This window comes from Silene latifolia, chromosome 10 (genome assembly GCF_048544455.1).
Source record: "Silene latifolia isolate original U9 population chromosome 10, ASM4854445v1, whole genome shotgun sequence".
Taxonomy (NCBI): Eukaryota; Viridiplantae; Streptophyta; class Magnoliopsida; order Caryophyllales; family Caryophyllaceae; genus Silene; species Silene latifolia.
This window is the reverse complement of record NC_133535.1, coordinates 4,036,948-4,052,877: the sequence shown is the minus strand read 5'-3', so window position 1 is coordinate 4,052,877 and position 15,930 is coordinate 4,036,948. Positions and strand designations below refer to the sequence as shown.

Genomic DNA, 15,930 nt, shown 5'->3' with positions numbered 1-15,930 from the left:
TTCGGATCTTCTTATCTCACAAACCGATCAAGTAACGTATGATAGCTATTTGCGTTTGTGACCCAAATAAGCAATACACTAAGTTCGGAGCATTTTATTTGTTTGTAAGAGAAGAATGTCATCAAAAAGATCAGAAAGAACAGGTGCCGTGTCGGTCTCTATTTACAAGCATACCACATGTATGCGCTGGTGGAGCCAGGGGTCTAGCAAGGGGCGTTCGTTCACGCTGAAAAATGAACAATCCGAAATTTTAGTCGGAATTTCAGAATTTTTTCAAATTTACTGTATGATATAACCTGTTCACTCAGCTAAAAAATTTCACCTCCTAGCCGTAAATCCTAACCCGATTACTACATACATGTATGTTTATGAAATGTAATTCCATGATCTTTCTCCTTAGTTATGCAATTCTTACATGGAAATAATAATTTAGAAAAATGAAATGAAAAAGTCGTAAACTTTAAGGAGGGCATGAGAACGTGCTTACACATTGTGTCTAGTACATCACCACCATTACATTCTGTCAATCCTTTACTGGTGTTAGTCATGTACTCTCCATGTTATTACAAAGAAAAAGTCACGAAGTTGACATTACACCGTTTTTTGTTACAATTTTAGATTCTCAAATAAGTTGGCAATATGATAGACAAGTTACGACCATGTTATGTAGAGTACTCGTTTAATTTTTAGCAACACAATTATATCGTAACGGCACACCGCACACGGTTTTATACAAAATGAATGATTTAACGTTTTATTAGAGCGGTTCGTATAAAAATTAAAATAAAATACACACAGATCTGTTCTGATTTTTGAACGACTTACCAATTTAATGCCCTCGCTTGAGTTACAACTTACAAGCGATGCTACACAGCTCGGCAAGCACACAAGTTTGTTGACGCATGTTTATAATTCAGCAGTTTCGAAATTTTGTAAATAAAGAAAAATGATTATGATATCATATCAAATGTCATAGTATTATTAATTATCTTTCATAAAATTATATCATCTTTGATAAAAAAAAAAAAAAAAGAGAACAACATAATATTGTGTAAAAAGTAAATGAAAAAACCTATAATAAATACAAAATGATGGAATGTTTAATTGTTTTCAGACTCTCCACTAACCCTAACCGGTTTTAGCAAGTCTTGCTTGTGACTGTCACAAGCTTGTGATGTCAGGTCTCAAAATCCAAAACTCCACTCGCTTTTTGCATTAGTTGTGAGTCATCCCAACCTTATAACGATCATATATTATAAAACGGTTTTTTTTGGAAAATTTATAAAACAGTTTTAAGAGAAACTCCTCGAAAAATAAAACAAAACAAAGCAATGCAAAGCAAAGCACGTGAATTACTACGTGCATCCAACTCACACACAATGTGCCTCCTCACTCCACTCTGTCCAAATCATTGTTCTCACTTCTTCTCATTTTCCATCCCCAATTTTTTCATTTTTTTTTTATTTTTTTTTACAAAAACCCTATAAAACTCATTTGCATTTACGTTACATTTACACTGAATTTGAATTTCATTTAACACCACCACAAACATAAAGCTACACCTCAAACTCCCCTCTCTCTCATCTACTCCTCTCTCACTACTCCATTCTCTCCTCCTAATTCTTCAAGGTATTTTTTTAATTTAATTTTTTATTTTCCGTCTCCGTCATTTGTTCACCTTTTATATTCTTGTGTGAAGTGTTTTAATCAAAGCTGAACAAATGATTATTTGATTAGATCGATTTTGAAGTTGTTGTGGTTATGAATCTGATTAGATTGATGTAATTTGTGGTTTTGATGAATGTTTTAGTGATTTAGGTGTCGATCTAGGGTTTATGTTGAGTTGATTATTGCTATGCTATTAAGCTTGTTTATTGTGCTTAGCAGTTTGATTTTTCGTCGGATCTTGTTTGTTGTTGTTGCTTGATTGTTAATCTTTCGTCGTCGTCGTAATGCTGAGATTCGTGATGATTTATTGCTGATTGATGCTGTTTTATGATGCGTTTTGGTTGAATTTTTCGAATTAGAGGTAGTTCAGTTTGCTTGACGATAAGTTGATGATTAATTACGTTCGAAAAATACTACTGAGTAGTAACGCGGTTGAATTGAGATGATTATTTGAAAGGCGGTTGGATTGGTAACGATATTGCTTAGAGTAAGTTTGAGACGGAGATCTCCCTCCGTTCTAATCATTTGTTTACCAATTAGTCTCACTATAGACGGATATACCTGTCTAAAGTGAAAGACGGGTCAAATATGCAAGTGGTGACATTTTTTGGCCCCACCATGCAACTTGTTGTTTGTCTTATGCTTAAAGTGGGTGGATATTTGGCCCGTTTGTCTATAATGAGAATTTGTGTTTGTTTACCTTGTTTATTCTCTGTAAAGGATATATAGTAGAAAGGTAAACAAATGGTTGAGATAGACTCTTAAAGGTAATTTAATCAAGGTAAACAAATGATTGAAACGGAAGGAGTATAATTTAGCTGTAATTTGAATTGGGCTTTTGATGGACTAATTTTGGAAATTTAGTTGGACATGTGAATGTGTTGTTTCTGGTATGTTTGTCATCACCTTCCGTCTAAGGCTTGTCTTAATTGTCTTATCTAGATAATGGTGGAACCTACGGCCACTACCTGTTTGCTGGTCGATTTTTATCTTGATTGTTTGGCCTCTGTGATCGATAATTATTATCTTGATTGTAAATGTTCGAATTTTGGGTGTACTAGTACAATTTTCTTAAATGAATTGATTGGTCATGATTCATGAATGATGTACCGAAAAAGGACGTCCGTGGACTGAAGAAGATATATATAATGATATGCCAATATGGTGTAGTCTTTTCATTATTCGAATCTGGAGGTCCCTAAGATCATCCTACTAATGTTTGTATTTTCAATTTCACATCTAAGTTAAAATAAATACTGTCCGTGTATGGGAGAGTAGATTTTGTGTCACCAAATATTATTATCCCAGTGATTCTGATACACTTTTTTGTGGCTTGACAGCCCAATTAAAAACTTATTTGTGAGATTGAGCCTTATTTGTGGTATGAGTGATCTACGGCCTACGCGCCAATTCGGTGTCTTAACTATACAGTAACACTGATTTTTTCTGTATTTTGATCAATGTTTTTATGGGTAAAGATGGTTGTTAGTTACACTAATTTTAATCTTTCTATATTGACCTTTCCTGAAAAATGTATCTTTGATAGTATAAATCAAGATGGCCGACACAGAGGAGATTCAGCCCCTTGTCTGTGACAATGGAACCGGTATGGTTAAGGTAAGAAGGAATCTTTTGTTTCAATTGTTTTCTCAAGGACTTGAAAAAAGCTTTCAAGCTGATCAATAACTGTCTTCTTGTTTGTATAGGCTGGTTTCGCTGGAGATGATGCTCCAAGGGCCGTCTTTCCAAGTATTGTTGGTCGTCCCAGACATACTGGTGTCATGGTTGGTATGGGCCAGAAGGATGCATATGTCGGAGATGAAGCACAGTCGAAAAGAGGTATCTTGACTTTGAAATACCCAATTGAGCACGGTATTGTGAGCAACTGGGATGACATGGAGAAGATCTGGCATCACACCTTCTACAACGAGCTTCGTGTTGCTCCTGAAGAGCACCCAGTGCTACTTACCGAAGCACCATTGAACCCTAAGGCTAACAGGGAAAAAATGACCCAAATCATGTTTGAGACATTCAATGTCCCCGCCATGTATGTCGCCATCCAGGCTGTGCTTTCCCTGTACGCCAGTGGTCGTACCACAGGTCAGTGATTCGTAATGTCTATTTTACTTGTGTTTTACAGGCGTTTCAACTTTCATGTTGTGTCGCTACTCGCTATGTTATCTAACAGTTGTACGTTCCTGTATTGTGAACAGGTATTGTGCTTGATTCTGGTGATGGTGTGTCTCACACTGTACCCATATACGAGGGTTATGCCCTACCCCATGCCATCCTTCGTTTGGATCTTGCTGGTCGTGATCTCACTGACTATCTCATGAAGATCTTGACTGAGAGAGGTTACATGTTCACCACATCTGCCGAACGGGAAATTGTCCGTGATATCAAGGAGAAGCTGGCCTACGTTGCTCTTGATTTCGAGCAGGAATCAGAGACATCAAAGAGCAGCTCTGCAATTGAGAAGAACTATGAGCTTCCCGATGGTCAGGTGATCACTATTGGAGGTGAGAGATTCCGTTGCCCAGAGGTACTCTTCCAGCCATCATTGGTCGGGATGGAAGCTGCGGGTATCCACGAGACTACCTACAACTCCATCATGAAGTGTGATGTCGATATCAGGAAGGATCTTTACGGTAACATTGTTCTCAGTGGTGGTACCACCATGTTTCCCGGTATTGCTGACCGTATGAGCAAAGAGATCACAGCTCTTGCTCCCAGCAGCATGAAGATCAAGGTTGTCGCACCACCCGAGAGGAAATACAGTGTCTGGATCGGAGGTTCTATCCTTGCTTCACTCAGCACCTTCCAACAGGTACTCCCGTGTTCTCATTAATGACGTTTTTTTTGTTCTATTTATCGAATTGAAGGACATTGACTGACATTCTGACAATGTGTTTCTTTGTATCGCAGATGTGGATCTCCAAGGGCGAGTACGATGAATCTGGCCCATCAATCGTCCACAGGAAGTGCTTCTAAGTTACTCCATATGATAAGTTCCGAGATTCTAGTCCTATTCTCCTTGTGTTTCTTTCAGTTCGGTCAAAACTATTAGTGTGATGTATGATGTGATTTGATTTGGTTGAGAGAGACGGAGAAAGTTTGAAGAGCTTGTGTTTTTTTTGGGAACAAAGCTTTGGGAATTTTTATTGATTGTTGTAACTATTTTTTTTTTCTTGGATTATGCCATGTAATCTTCTGCGAAATGTTTAATTCTTATATACTCTTATTTTTCTGGGTCACCTTACCATGCCAATTATGTTGATCGATCTTCATTTGTTTTCATCCGCATCTTGTTGTCTCTGCTGTGTGTGGATGGCATGCGATTATCCGATTGCTCGATGCTTCAAACGTTTCTGGATGTCATCCCCTTTCTATTATGAAGCTGAATTATCGGGTTTGATCTGGTTTAGTTTTGTGGCTGAGATTAATTGATAACGATAGTTTAGTATTATTATACTATTATGTGATCAGCAATCTTCGGAACGTCTCTGGATGTCATCCGGTCATCCCTTTTCGATTATGATTATGAAGCTGATTTCTCGGTTTGATCGGGTTTGGTTTTGTGGCCGAGATTAATTGATAACGATAGTTTAGGAGTATTATATATGAGCAAGAATATTAAAGTACTTTGTATGAAATGGATGTGTGATTTTGGATGTATTTGTTACAACTTACAAGAGGACAAGGACTATAGGGACTACTTTGTCTAGATGCCGGCGATGCATAGATATATTTGCCCTCGAAAAAAGGGGAAGGCTAATGCCTGATCCGGCTACCACACAACCACCAAGAATCACAAGTTCACAACACTATCACAATGCCTCCATAAGTTTGTGACATCTCACACTCGATTTAAATAGTGTTAAAAAAAAGAAAGGTGATTGTGAGAAGTCAGAAGCTTGTGATTCCAACACTGAATAGATCAGCGGGGGTTTCAAATAACGAGAGATGGAAAAAGCAGCTTGATTTCGCATATTCGGTCACAAGCAAGACTAAAGACTTGTCTACATAGTATAAAAGCCAAGTTTTTTCTTGGCTTTTGATTGGTTGGTGATTTTCTATACGTGGGTCCCGCCATGTCTCTTATCCTATTTAATTACCTTCTCTCCTCAAGCTAATTTCTCTTATTTTTATCTCTTATTTCTATTTTAATTGCTTATGTTAAAATATAAGTTAAAATGTCACAATTTACATAAATGTTGCAATTTACAATTTTACATACATTTAACGGGTCTAACATGTCAAATACCTTTGATATAATTCTAACAATATAATCTGATATTCAAATCTCCAAATATGGACTTTATATTGTCACGGTATTGAACGCTTAATCACCCTTAATTATATGTTCATATATCTAATGATAGCGTCTGGCTGTCTGCTATTACGACCCGTGCATTTTTTGCACGGGAATAAAACTAGTTTAGATTAATAACTAGTGGTTGGATAGCATAACTGTATTGTGGCCAACTACCAGTCCCTTTAGAATAGTCATTAGTTGTCAAATAACATGACCATAATGGCCAACCGTTTGTTGGAAAAAAAAAATGTTAAAAAGACTTTCTTTTGGTTATGGGATTGTTATGATCCATCTCAATTCTCCAACTTCCCAAAGTATGGGATATGACTTGGGCAGTTGATTGCTTTAATGCCTCTTTCAGTCTTTCATTGCATAGATGTCCCATAAGAGTAATATATCCCATCTAGGAAATCACTTTAGGGAGTCATAATCTCGATGAGGATGACGATCCCACAAGAGTAATATATCTATCACAAGCTGATGTACTGAGTTGAGTAAAATAGTATTGCGAAAATAAATTACTTAACATTAGTAGCGTCGAAATGTTTTGCTTTTGTAAGGATTCCAATGAACTTTAAGGAGTCATAATCTCGATGAGGAAGACGATCCCTTGAAAATTTCCGCTTTCTTGGAATTTCATTTCTCCTGTTTTGTTTTTTCATGGCTATAAGAATGGTGATATGTTTTTTTTTCAAGGTTGTGATATTGATAGGTGTCTATTGTGTTGCTACCACCGTTGCAGCCTTAACAATACCTAAAATTTTGGCAGGAAAAGATGTAGAGGCATGAAACAATTCCCACACTTTATCATCAGACAACATATTATAATAGTTGTGTTTGCAGTTGTTTTTGTAAAAAACAATCTTATAGAATGGATTAGACTAGGTATACAACTCATTTTGTCTTGATGGCCTAACTTAGCTTTAATCACCTATTGGCTTGCGTGCTGAATCGGAATGAGGTTACATGGCGAACAAACAAGGCAGCCGGGGAGCGTTTGGGGGATCCGCTCTGATACTTAAGTAAAAAATTTTTAAATAAGATGCTTAAAAAACGTTTTTCGGGGGGGAGGGGGGAGGTTGTAACCATAAATCTAGTTCTTTTTGCGGAAATAATTGTACATTATGGTTCAAAAAACTTGCACGGTTAATATAAATGAATAACTCACAAGTTTCATTAAATTAACTTTTTATACTTAGATTTGAAAGAGAAAATCCTAAAGAAATTAATGATAATCTAGTTGACTTAAGTTACAACATGTCTATCACACTACAACAGGGTGTGACTACCTAACGGTCCACCTAGCAAATGCACTGACTCGTGCTTGATCATTGATTAATTCAAAAACTATAACAAAGTCGGGCCTAGAGTCCGACCTGAAATTAAGTCGTGTTTTGGTTATGCTTGTGCTTTGGTTGTACCGGACCTGTAGACCTCGCCTAGATGTGGCTTACTTGGCAGGCTAGCTCGGCCCAGTCCGCCAAAACGAGTCAGATTTTGGTGGCCCGTCATCAAGCACGGCCCAGCCTATCGTTGGAGCGGGGCCGAGAAAGTGCTGATCCCTCTATAGTTCGGCATAGGTCAATCTGTTGACCTAGTATAGAAAAGGGTACATGGACCTAGCCTACCTATCTCACGTTATTAGCTCTAACACTAACTTAGCTATGCTCAGACTCGGGTTTTTTCGGCCCAACCTCACACTAGCGCGACACTAACGCCTCATAGTGTCGTGCCCGAGCCCCTTACCCCAACCTAGCCCGTCCTGACCCGACGGAGCCCACATTGGCCCAACCCGATGGCCACCTGCAACCTCACCAAAGTAAAAATCACCTCAATCGGCTTTACAGGACCGAGTTTCCCCGACCTACCTCCTTCCCGCCAAAATTTCAAGATCGGTTAAAGGCTCGAAAAGTTGGTCCGACTTTCCCAAACTCGCCTAAAACAAAAATAAAAATAAAAATAAAAATTAGGCGTAACGAGACAGATTAGGCCCAAGCATGAGCCAACCTCTCCAGACCTTAGAATTCATGCCTCGACCCTTGGCTGGGTCTAAATATAGGGCAGGACGGTCTAACAGCCTGCAATCGAACCGCCACCATAAAGTGCATATTCTATGCTGTTGACAAGTTTGACCCGACTCGAACTCGAGCAAACTTGACACGATATTAACCCGATTAAATTGATGACTCGACGATTATCAAGCTTAATATTGATCAAAATAAAAGAGATTTAGAGTTTAGTTTGATACGTTTGACTTAATAATGAACTAAATAAACCAATTAATAATCGAAAGCTAAACCTAATGATCAAAAATTGAAATTATGTGATAAAGATCCGATAATAACCCGATCCGATGAATCCAGTAATCAGAAACAACCCGACTCGACTTGAGCTAACCCGATTATCACCTCTACCTATCGGGCTGTCGCAAATGTTAAACTTTCACCAATAAATCATTCTTATTAATTAATACACCAATTCTTGTTTGTGACGGCACATATCCGTCACTCTTGAGTGACGGATACCATTTTACCTCACCAAGTACCCACTTTTTCTCTCTCTGCAACACTATTTATGTGGTCCCCTTTCTCCACTAACCCATTTTGTTACCATTTTATCTCACAAAATATCCGCCACAAATGGTAACCCGTCACAAGGGAGACCAATTGTAATTAATATTACAAAATTAAAATAAAAAAAAGTGATTTAACTTTCATCCTCTCTCCACCCTGTCCGAATCATTGTTCTCACATTCTTCCATGTAACATTAAAAAGCATTTTCCTCCCAAATATTTTATTTCTTTAAAATTTAAAATCAATTTTTATTTTATAAAAATAAAATAAAATCAAAGTGAATTTACATTTCATTTACATTTGCATTTCATTTGTGAGTTGTGAGCCGTCCTCAACAACATAATAAAGCTACATCTCAATCCCTCATATTTCTCCCTCATTCACTCTCCCTCTCTCTCTCCTCTCCATCTAACATTCTCTCTCCTCCATTTTTCTCTCCCCTCTTTTTTCAAGGTATATATACACCTCTCCACCTCTTTTATTTTTTTATCTTTTTATTTTTGTTATTTTTTTTTTTATATATAATTTCGATTATTTGTGTAGATCGATTTTCAATTTGTTGCATATTTGAATCCGAATAGTTGAAATTTGTGTTTGATTGAAGTTGTGTTTGTAATTTTGTATGATTTAATTCGATTGATTTGAATGGAGTTCCGATCTAGGGTTTGGTGAATCGATTGTTGCGAGTAAATGTGCTCGATTCGATCTGATTGTTCGTCCGATCTTGGTTATCGTTGATTTAAATGCTGTGATTTGGGAGAAATTGTTTGTAATAGATGAGTTTTCGTAATCTTGTGTTGCGATTTAGTCGCATTTTTGGTGGATTTTGATACAAATGATGGTTTGATTTTGAATCGGAAATATTGATGGCATTTTAATATCATAGAGGTGAATTTAGCGGCGGATCTTGACTAAAATGTGTCGGGGAAGGGTTTAGGGGCGGATTTGAATCTTAGGCGATTCAATTACTTAAAAAGGATATAATGCAGAGGGTAGGGGCCAAGTTCTTGTTAAGTTTTCGACCGGAGTTGATCATTAATAAGAAGCAGGATTGCTAGTGCCGTAGCTTAGATTAGTCTTGATGTGCTTTGACTACAGTTTATCTTAGCCTTCTGATTGACTAATACCGAAATTGTAGTTATGCATATGAATGTGTGGGTTGTGGTTTGTTTTTATCGCTTTTGGCTGCAGATTTGTGTTGATTGTTTGCCTTTGTATTACATTTTTGTTTCCATTACATTTTCGTTCTTCCTTTTTGTTTTTCATCTTCCCTTTTTTTATTCGCATTTTGAGGCGTGCGTTACCCATGGACGGTTCGAAAAGATGATTCATGTCAGCCGACCCCAAATCATTTTGGGATTAAGGCTCTGATGTTGTTGTTGTTGTTTGCCTTTCTATTTTTTACTCTATTTTATTTGAGTTAATTATCAATGATCAATTAATTAACAAAAGGCCATACGATATCAACAAAACACATCATAGATAAAGAAATACAATTTTGTAAGAATCAAACCAATAAGCCCTTGTTAAAACGATCAATTTTTGAATATGACGCTTCTGTATAGCGTTTATTACATTGTTGCTTGCTCATACTGCTTTCTGTGAAACGATCTATGGATTTGATGTCGTTTAGAGAAGGATGAACTTTGTCTGATCTGAAATGTTTAGTTGTAATTACGATATCGATTGCAAGTTCTTATGAAAAATCTCATGAGCTTACATACTCTTTAAAACAGCTTTTCAACCTCTTTTATGGAAAGAAAAACCAGTCACGGCTGGGAAAAAATCCCAAAAGGACAAGCAAAAGTTGTTTAAAAGAATTTGGACATAAAAATGCTTTCAGATTTAAATAAAATTTGGGGCTTATCGCCACTGGAGCTTGTAGATGGTACTTGTAATTGATGCTGGCAATGGAGTTTGGGGTTTTGTGGAGTTTGGTGCACAAGGAAAAAAACTTTGTTTGGCCGCGCTATAAATGAACTATTCTCTAGAGAAAATTTGTTTGTTAATTGACTGGTCATAAACATTGTTTTACTGGAAGAATAAATGTTGAAAATTTACGCTGACCATAATTAGGGTATAGTCTTTGTAATAATCCGAATGTAGACATTCGTAATAGGATCCTCCGTTGTATGTTTGTGTATTGAAGTAAACACTTGATTTGACATGAAGACCATCAGTTTTTTGTAAAGCAACTTTGATAGCAGTGTTTCTGATACACTTTTTGTGGTTTGGTTGACATTAAAAATTGATCGCTAAAAATGATTTGTGAATTTGCTCCTTGTGTGGTTTGTGTGGGTCTATATGCTGAGTAATTGAGATATTTTTAGATGAATATTTCATCTTAATCGGTGTTGTGGATGAAAGATGGTTACTAGCTTTAATCTTTATAGTGACCCTTTTGAATAATGTGTCTTGCATAGTATAAATCGAGATGGCAGATGCAGAGGAGATTCAACCCCTTGTCTGTGACAATGGAACTGGTATGGTGAAGGTAAGAAAGAATCCTTTGTATCTGTTTTTATGAGTTGAGCTATGCTACTTCGACAATTCATATAGGCTCACGTATCCGTGTCCTGACCTTTGGACATTGGTGCGACACTACAACACTACATTTAGACCCAAAACTTGTCAAATCCGACAGTAGTGTATGCACCTGTGTCCAACCCTTTGAGCTGAGTCAGAGTAACATAGGTGTTGCGTACTTGACATGAGCTTCAAGCTGATCAAATATGTTTTCTTGTTTCTAAAGGCTGGTTTCGCTGGAGATGATGCTCCAAGGGCCGTCTTCCCAAGTATTGTTGGTCGTCCCAGACACACTGGTGTCATGGTTGGAATGGGCCAGAAGGATGCATATGTCGGAGACGAAGCACAGTCAAAAAGAGGTATCTTGACCTTGAAATATCCAATTGAGCACGGTATAGTGAGCAACTGGGATGACATGGAGAAGATCTGGCATCACACCTTCTACAACGAGCTTCGTGTTGCTCCTGAAGAGCATCCAGTGCTACTTACAGAAGCACCATTGAACCCTAAGGCTAACAGGGAGAAGATGACCCAAATCATGTTTGAGACATTCAATGTTCCCGCTATGTATGTCGCCATCCAGGCTGTTCTTTCCTTGTACGCCAGTGGTCGTACAACAGGTCAGTGATTGGTAAAGGTTTCTTACTGGTGTTTATAAGCGCTTCGTGTTCTCTTGTAATGTTATCTTACAGCTCTACAATCTTGTGTCATGTAACAGGTATTGTGCTTGATTCTGGTGATGGTGTGAGTCACACAGTCCCAATCTACGAGGGTTATGCCCTACCCCATGCCATCCTTCGTTTGGATCTTGCTGGTCGTGATCTCACTGACTATCTCATGAAGATCCTGACTGAGAGAGGTTACATGTTCACCACTTCTGCCGAACGGGAAATTGTCCGTGATATAAAGGAGAAGCTGGCCTACGTTGCTCTCGATTTCGAGCAGGAATCAGAGACATCAAAGAGCAGCTCTGCAATTGAGAAGAACTACGAGCTTCCCGATGGGCAGGTGATTACCATTGGAGGCGAGAGATTCCGTTGCCCAGAGGTACTCTTCCAGCCATCATTGGTCGGTATGGAAGCTGCGGGTATCCACGAGACTACCTACAACTCCATCATGAAGTGTGATGTCGATATCAGGAAGGATCTTTACGGTAACATTGTTCTCAGTGGTGGTACCACCATGTTCCCCGGTATTGCTGACCGTATGAGCAAAGAGATCACAGCTCTTGCTCCCAGCAGCATGAAGATCAAGGTTGTCGCACCACCCGAGAGGAAATACAGTGTCTGGATCGGAGGTTCTATCCTTGCTTCACTCAGCACCTTCCAACAGGTACTCCCGTGTTCTCATTAATGACGTTTTTTTGTTCTATTTATCGAATTGAAGGACATTGACTGACAATGTCTTTCTTTGTGTTGCAGATGTGGATCTCCAAGGGCGAGTATGATGAATCTGGCCCATCAATCGTCCACCGAAAGTGCTTCTAAGTTCTAAGATAAGTTTTGAGATTGTAGTCCTATATAGTCTCCTGTTATCTCCTCATTTTTCTTTCAGTTCGGTCAAAACTTTAAGTATGCTATATGATTTGATTTGGTTGAGAGAGATGGAGAAGTTTGAAGAGCTTGTGGTGTTTTTTTTGGGGAACAACCCTTTGGAATTTTTATTGATTGTTGTAACTATTTTTGTTGGATTATGTCCTGCAATCTTTGAAGATTGCAGTATGTTTAATTATTACACACTATTTTTCTCGGTCACCTTGCCATGTCAATTATTTTGATGTTAATTGTGGCCCATGTTTTTCCGTCTACTTACATTCTTTATCTGTTGTGTATGAATGGTATGCTTTCCTTTCGGATATCTTATTACTTCAACTTCTGGGTGTCATTCCCTTTCTATCGTATTTTTTTTTTATTGAATCTTGTCTGGTTTAGTCTGTGGCAGAGAAATAGAGAATATGTTAGCTGACAACGATAGTTTTTAGTATTTTTGTGAGACGTGAGAATTTCACGAAAGGGAAGTGTGGTTCCGGAAGTATTTCTCTTGGGATTTCCAGAAGTCTGATTTTGGATGTATGTGTTTATGATTTTGGGGTATTTCTCTTCGGAGTTCCAGAACTTTTACATCATTGACAAGGACAGGGATTGGTTTACCACTATGATTTATCGTATGTAGTCGGATAACCTGACTATTACGGCCAAGCCTTGTAGATGACTCATTTGTAGTATGACTTGCTTATAGACAAGTAAGACAACCCGTTGTGGGCAAAAGAAAGAATGTTGCCCGTTGTTATTGGATTATTTTATGATCAATTGTAGGAATTAGCTCGTTCACCCTCTGATTGTTATTGGACAACCCGCTGTGCTTTTCCATTATGGACAACTGATCGTTTCTGATCTCGTTGTAACTGGTACGGGGTTGTTTTGTGTGTGTTTTCCCTTTTTTCTATATCATGAATTGCTCCTTCAAACAATCTCCAGATTGCCGGTGGGAGTTTAGAGCCTTAACGTTCTCGATTATGCAGTCTCTGAAATTTTACGATTTGACCATCTAGGCTATATTTTGCTAGCTGGATAGAGTAAAACTTCGCGTGAACTAGTAAATCGCATATAATAGAAATTTTCGTGTATTCAGACCGTAAGTGTTCAAGTCTTGGCCCTCATTATTTACAGCTAATTAAGTACGGAGTATGCAGATTGTGGCATCGTAAATTTGTAATATTTGTCAATGCAAATTAGTTCCTGTTACTGTATCCGTACCTTGTCGAAACTTAATGGCAAATACCAGCTGCTGAATCGCATATGTTGCCCCACTCATTGCAATGATGCCTCCTATCAATTATTTCCTCCGTCCCGGTCATTTGTATCATGTCGAATGATCAACTTATAGGTTCATTACCAAATTCCTTATTCAATTGGATTACAATTTACAACTGGAAAATTTCCATTTATTACCATTGTTTGCCGTGGTCTACTTGATGTTCAAGGAATGAAGGGGTGTTTCGTCAAAGGGTCAATCCAGTGAGTATTAAAGATCCACACATTTTTGTGTAACACGATTTTATGCAATTATTACCGTAAAGTTGAGTAGCAACAGAACATTTGGGGGTGCCGATATGCCATAAACCAGTATTCCTCGAACCACGGATAATCGTGAAAAATGTATTAATACTCGTTATCCGAGGCTGAAATCGAATATATGTTAACTCCTGAAATGACCTCGGACGCGTGATAAAAAACTGGGAGAAAAATAAACAGGGTCCGGTACGACCTCCCGAACGGCTCAAATTGAAGTGTGTAATACACGGTTTTTCGGGATTCCAGGGTACCAGAACAAAAATTCACCTTAAATCGCACAGAAAGTTCCTCGGGTCAGATAAAGCGGCCACGCAAAATTTGAGTAGGAACGGAAGACATTTGGGGGTGTCGGTATGCCATAAACCAGCATTCGTCGAATCTCGGATAATCGTGAAAAATGTATTAATACTCGTTATCCGAGGCTGAAATCGAATAGGTTAACTCCTTAAATGACCTCGGACGCGTGATAAAAAAATCGGGAGAAAAAGAAACAGGGTCCGGTACGACTTCCCGAACGGCTCAAATTGAAGTGTATAATACAAGGTTTTTTGGGATTCTAGGGTACCGGAACAAAATTCTCCGTAAATCGCGCAGAAAGTTCCTCGGGTCAGATAAAACGGCCACGCAAAATTTGAGTAGCAACGGAAGACATTTGGGGGTGTCGGTATGCCATAAACCAGCATTCGTCGAACCTCGGATAATCGTGAAAAATGTATTAATACTCGTTATCCGAGGCTGAACTCGAATAGGTTAACTCCTGAAATGACCTCGGACGCGTGAAAAAAAAACCGGGAGAAAAAGAAACTGGGTCCGGTACGACCTCACGAACGGCACAAATTGAAGTCTATAATACAGGGTTTTTCGGGATTCCAGGGTACCGGAACAAAATTCTCCGAAAATCGCGCAGAAAGTTCCTCGGGTCTGATAAAGCGGCCACGCAAAATTTGAGTAGCAACGGAAGACATTTGGGGGTGCCGGTATGCCATAAACCAGCATTCGTTGAAACTCGGATAATCGTGAAAAACGTATTAATACTCGTTATCCGAGGCTGAAATGGAATAGGTTAACTCCTGAAATGACCTCGGACGCGTGATAAAAAACCGGGAGAAAAAGAAACATGGTCCGGTACGACCTCCCGAACGGCTCAAATTGAAGGGTATATAAAACACGATTTTTCGGGATTCCAGGGTACCGGAACAAAATTCTACGGAAATCGCGCATAAAGTTCCTCGGGTCAGATAAAGCGGCCACGTAAAATTTAAATAGCAACGGAAGACATTTGGGGGTGCCGGTATGCCATAACTTAGCATTCGTCGAACCTCGGATAATTGTAAAAAATGTATTAATATTCGTTATCCGAGGCTGAAATCGAATAGTTTAACTCCTGAAATGACCTCGGACGCGTGATAAAAAAACCGAGAGAAAAAGAAATGGGGTCCGGTACGACCTCACGAACGGCTCAAATTGAAATGTATAATACACTGTTTTTCAGGATTCCATGGTACCGGAAAAATATTTTCTGGAAATTGCGCAGAAAGTTCTTCAGGTCAGATAAAGCGGCCACGCAAAATTTGAGTAGCAACGGAAGACATTTGGGGGTGCCGGTATGCCATAAACCAGCATTCGTCGAACCTCGGATAATCTTGAAAAATGTATTGATACTCGTTATCCGAGACTTAAATTGAATAGGTTAACTCCGGAAATGACCTCGGACACGTGATAAAAAAAACCGGGAGTAAAAGAACAGGGTTCGGTACGACCTCCGGAACGGCT

The 15,930-nt window shown here is 38.6% G+C and overlaps 2 protein-coding genes across 2 annotated transcripts; both read left to right on the top strand.

The window, feature by feature from the left end:
* Positions 1 to 1,391: 1,391 nt before the first annotated feature.
* LOC141604754 (actin-7-like) lies at positions 1,392 to 4,922 on the top strand. Its single transcript, XM_074423240.1, has 5 exons — positions 1,392 to 1,629; positions 3,215 to 3,285; positions 3,375 to 3,768; positions 3,882 to 4,495; positions 4,594 to 4,922. The coding sequence occupies exons 2-5, from the start codon at positions 3,226 to 3,228 to the stop codon at positions 4,657 to 4,659; spliced, it is 1,134 nt and encodes a 377-aa protein (XP_074279341.1). The 5' UTR covers positions 1,392 to 1,629; positions 3,215 to 3,225; the 3' UTR covers positions 4,660 to 4,922.
* A 3,909-nt stretch (positions 4,923 to 8,831) lies between these two features.
* On the top strand, positions 8,832 to 12,837 carry LOC141604755 (actin-11-like). Its single transcript, XM_074423242.1, has 5 exons — positions 8,832 to 9,010; positions 10,981 to 11,051; positions 11,310 to 11,703; positions 11,802 to 12,415; positions 12,505 to 12,837. Exons 2-5 carry the CDS (start codon positions 10,992 to 10,994, stop codon positions 12,568 to 12,570), a joined length of 1,134 nt encoding a protein of 377 aa, XP_074279343.1. The 5' UTR covers positions 8,832 to 9,010; positions 10,981 to 10,991; the 3' UTR covers positions 12,571 to 12,837.
* The last annotated feature ends 3,093 nt before the right edge of the window (positions 12,838 to 15,930 follow it).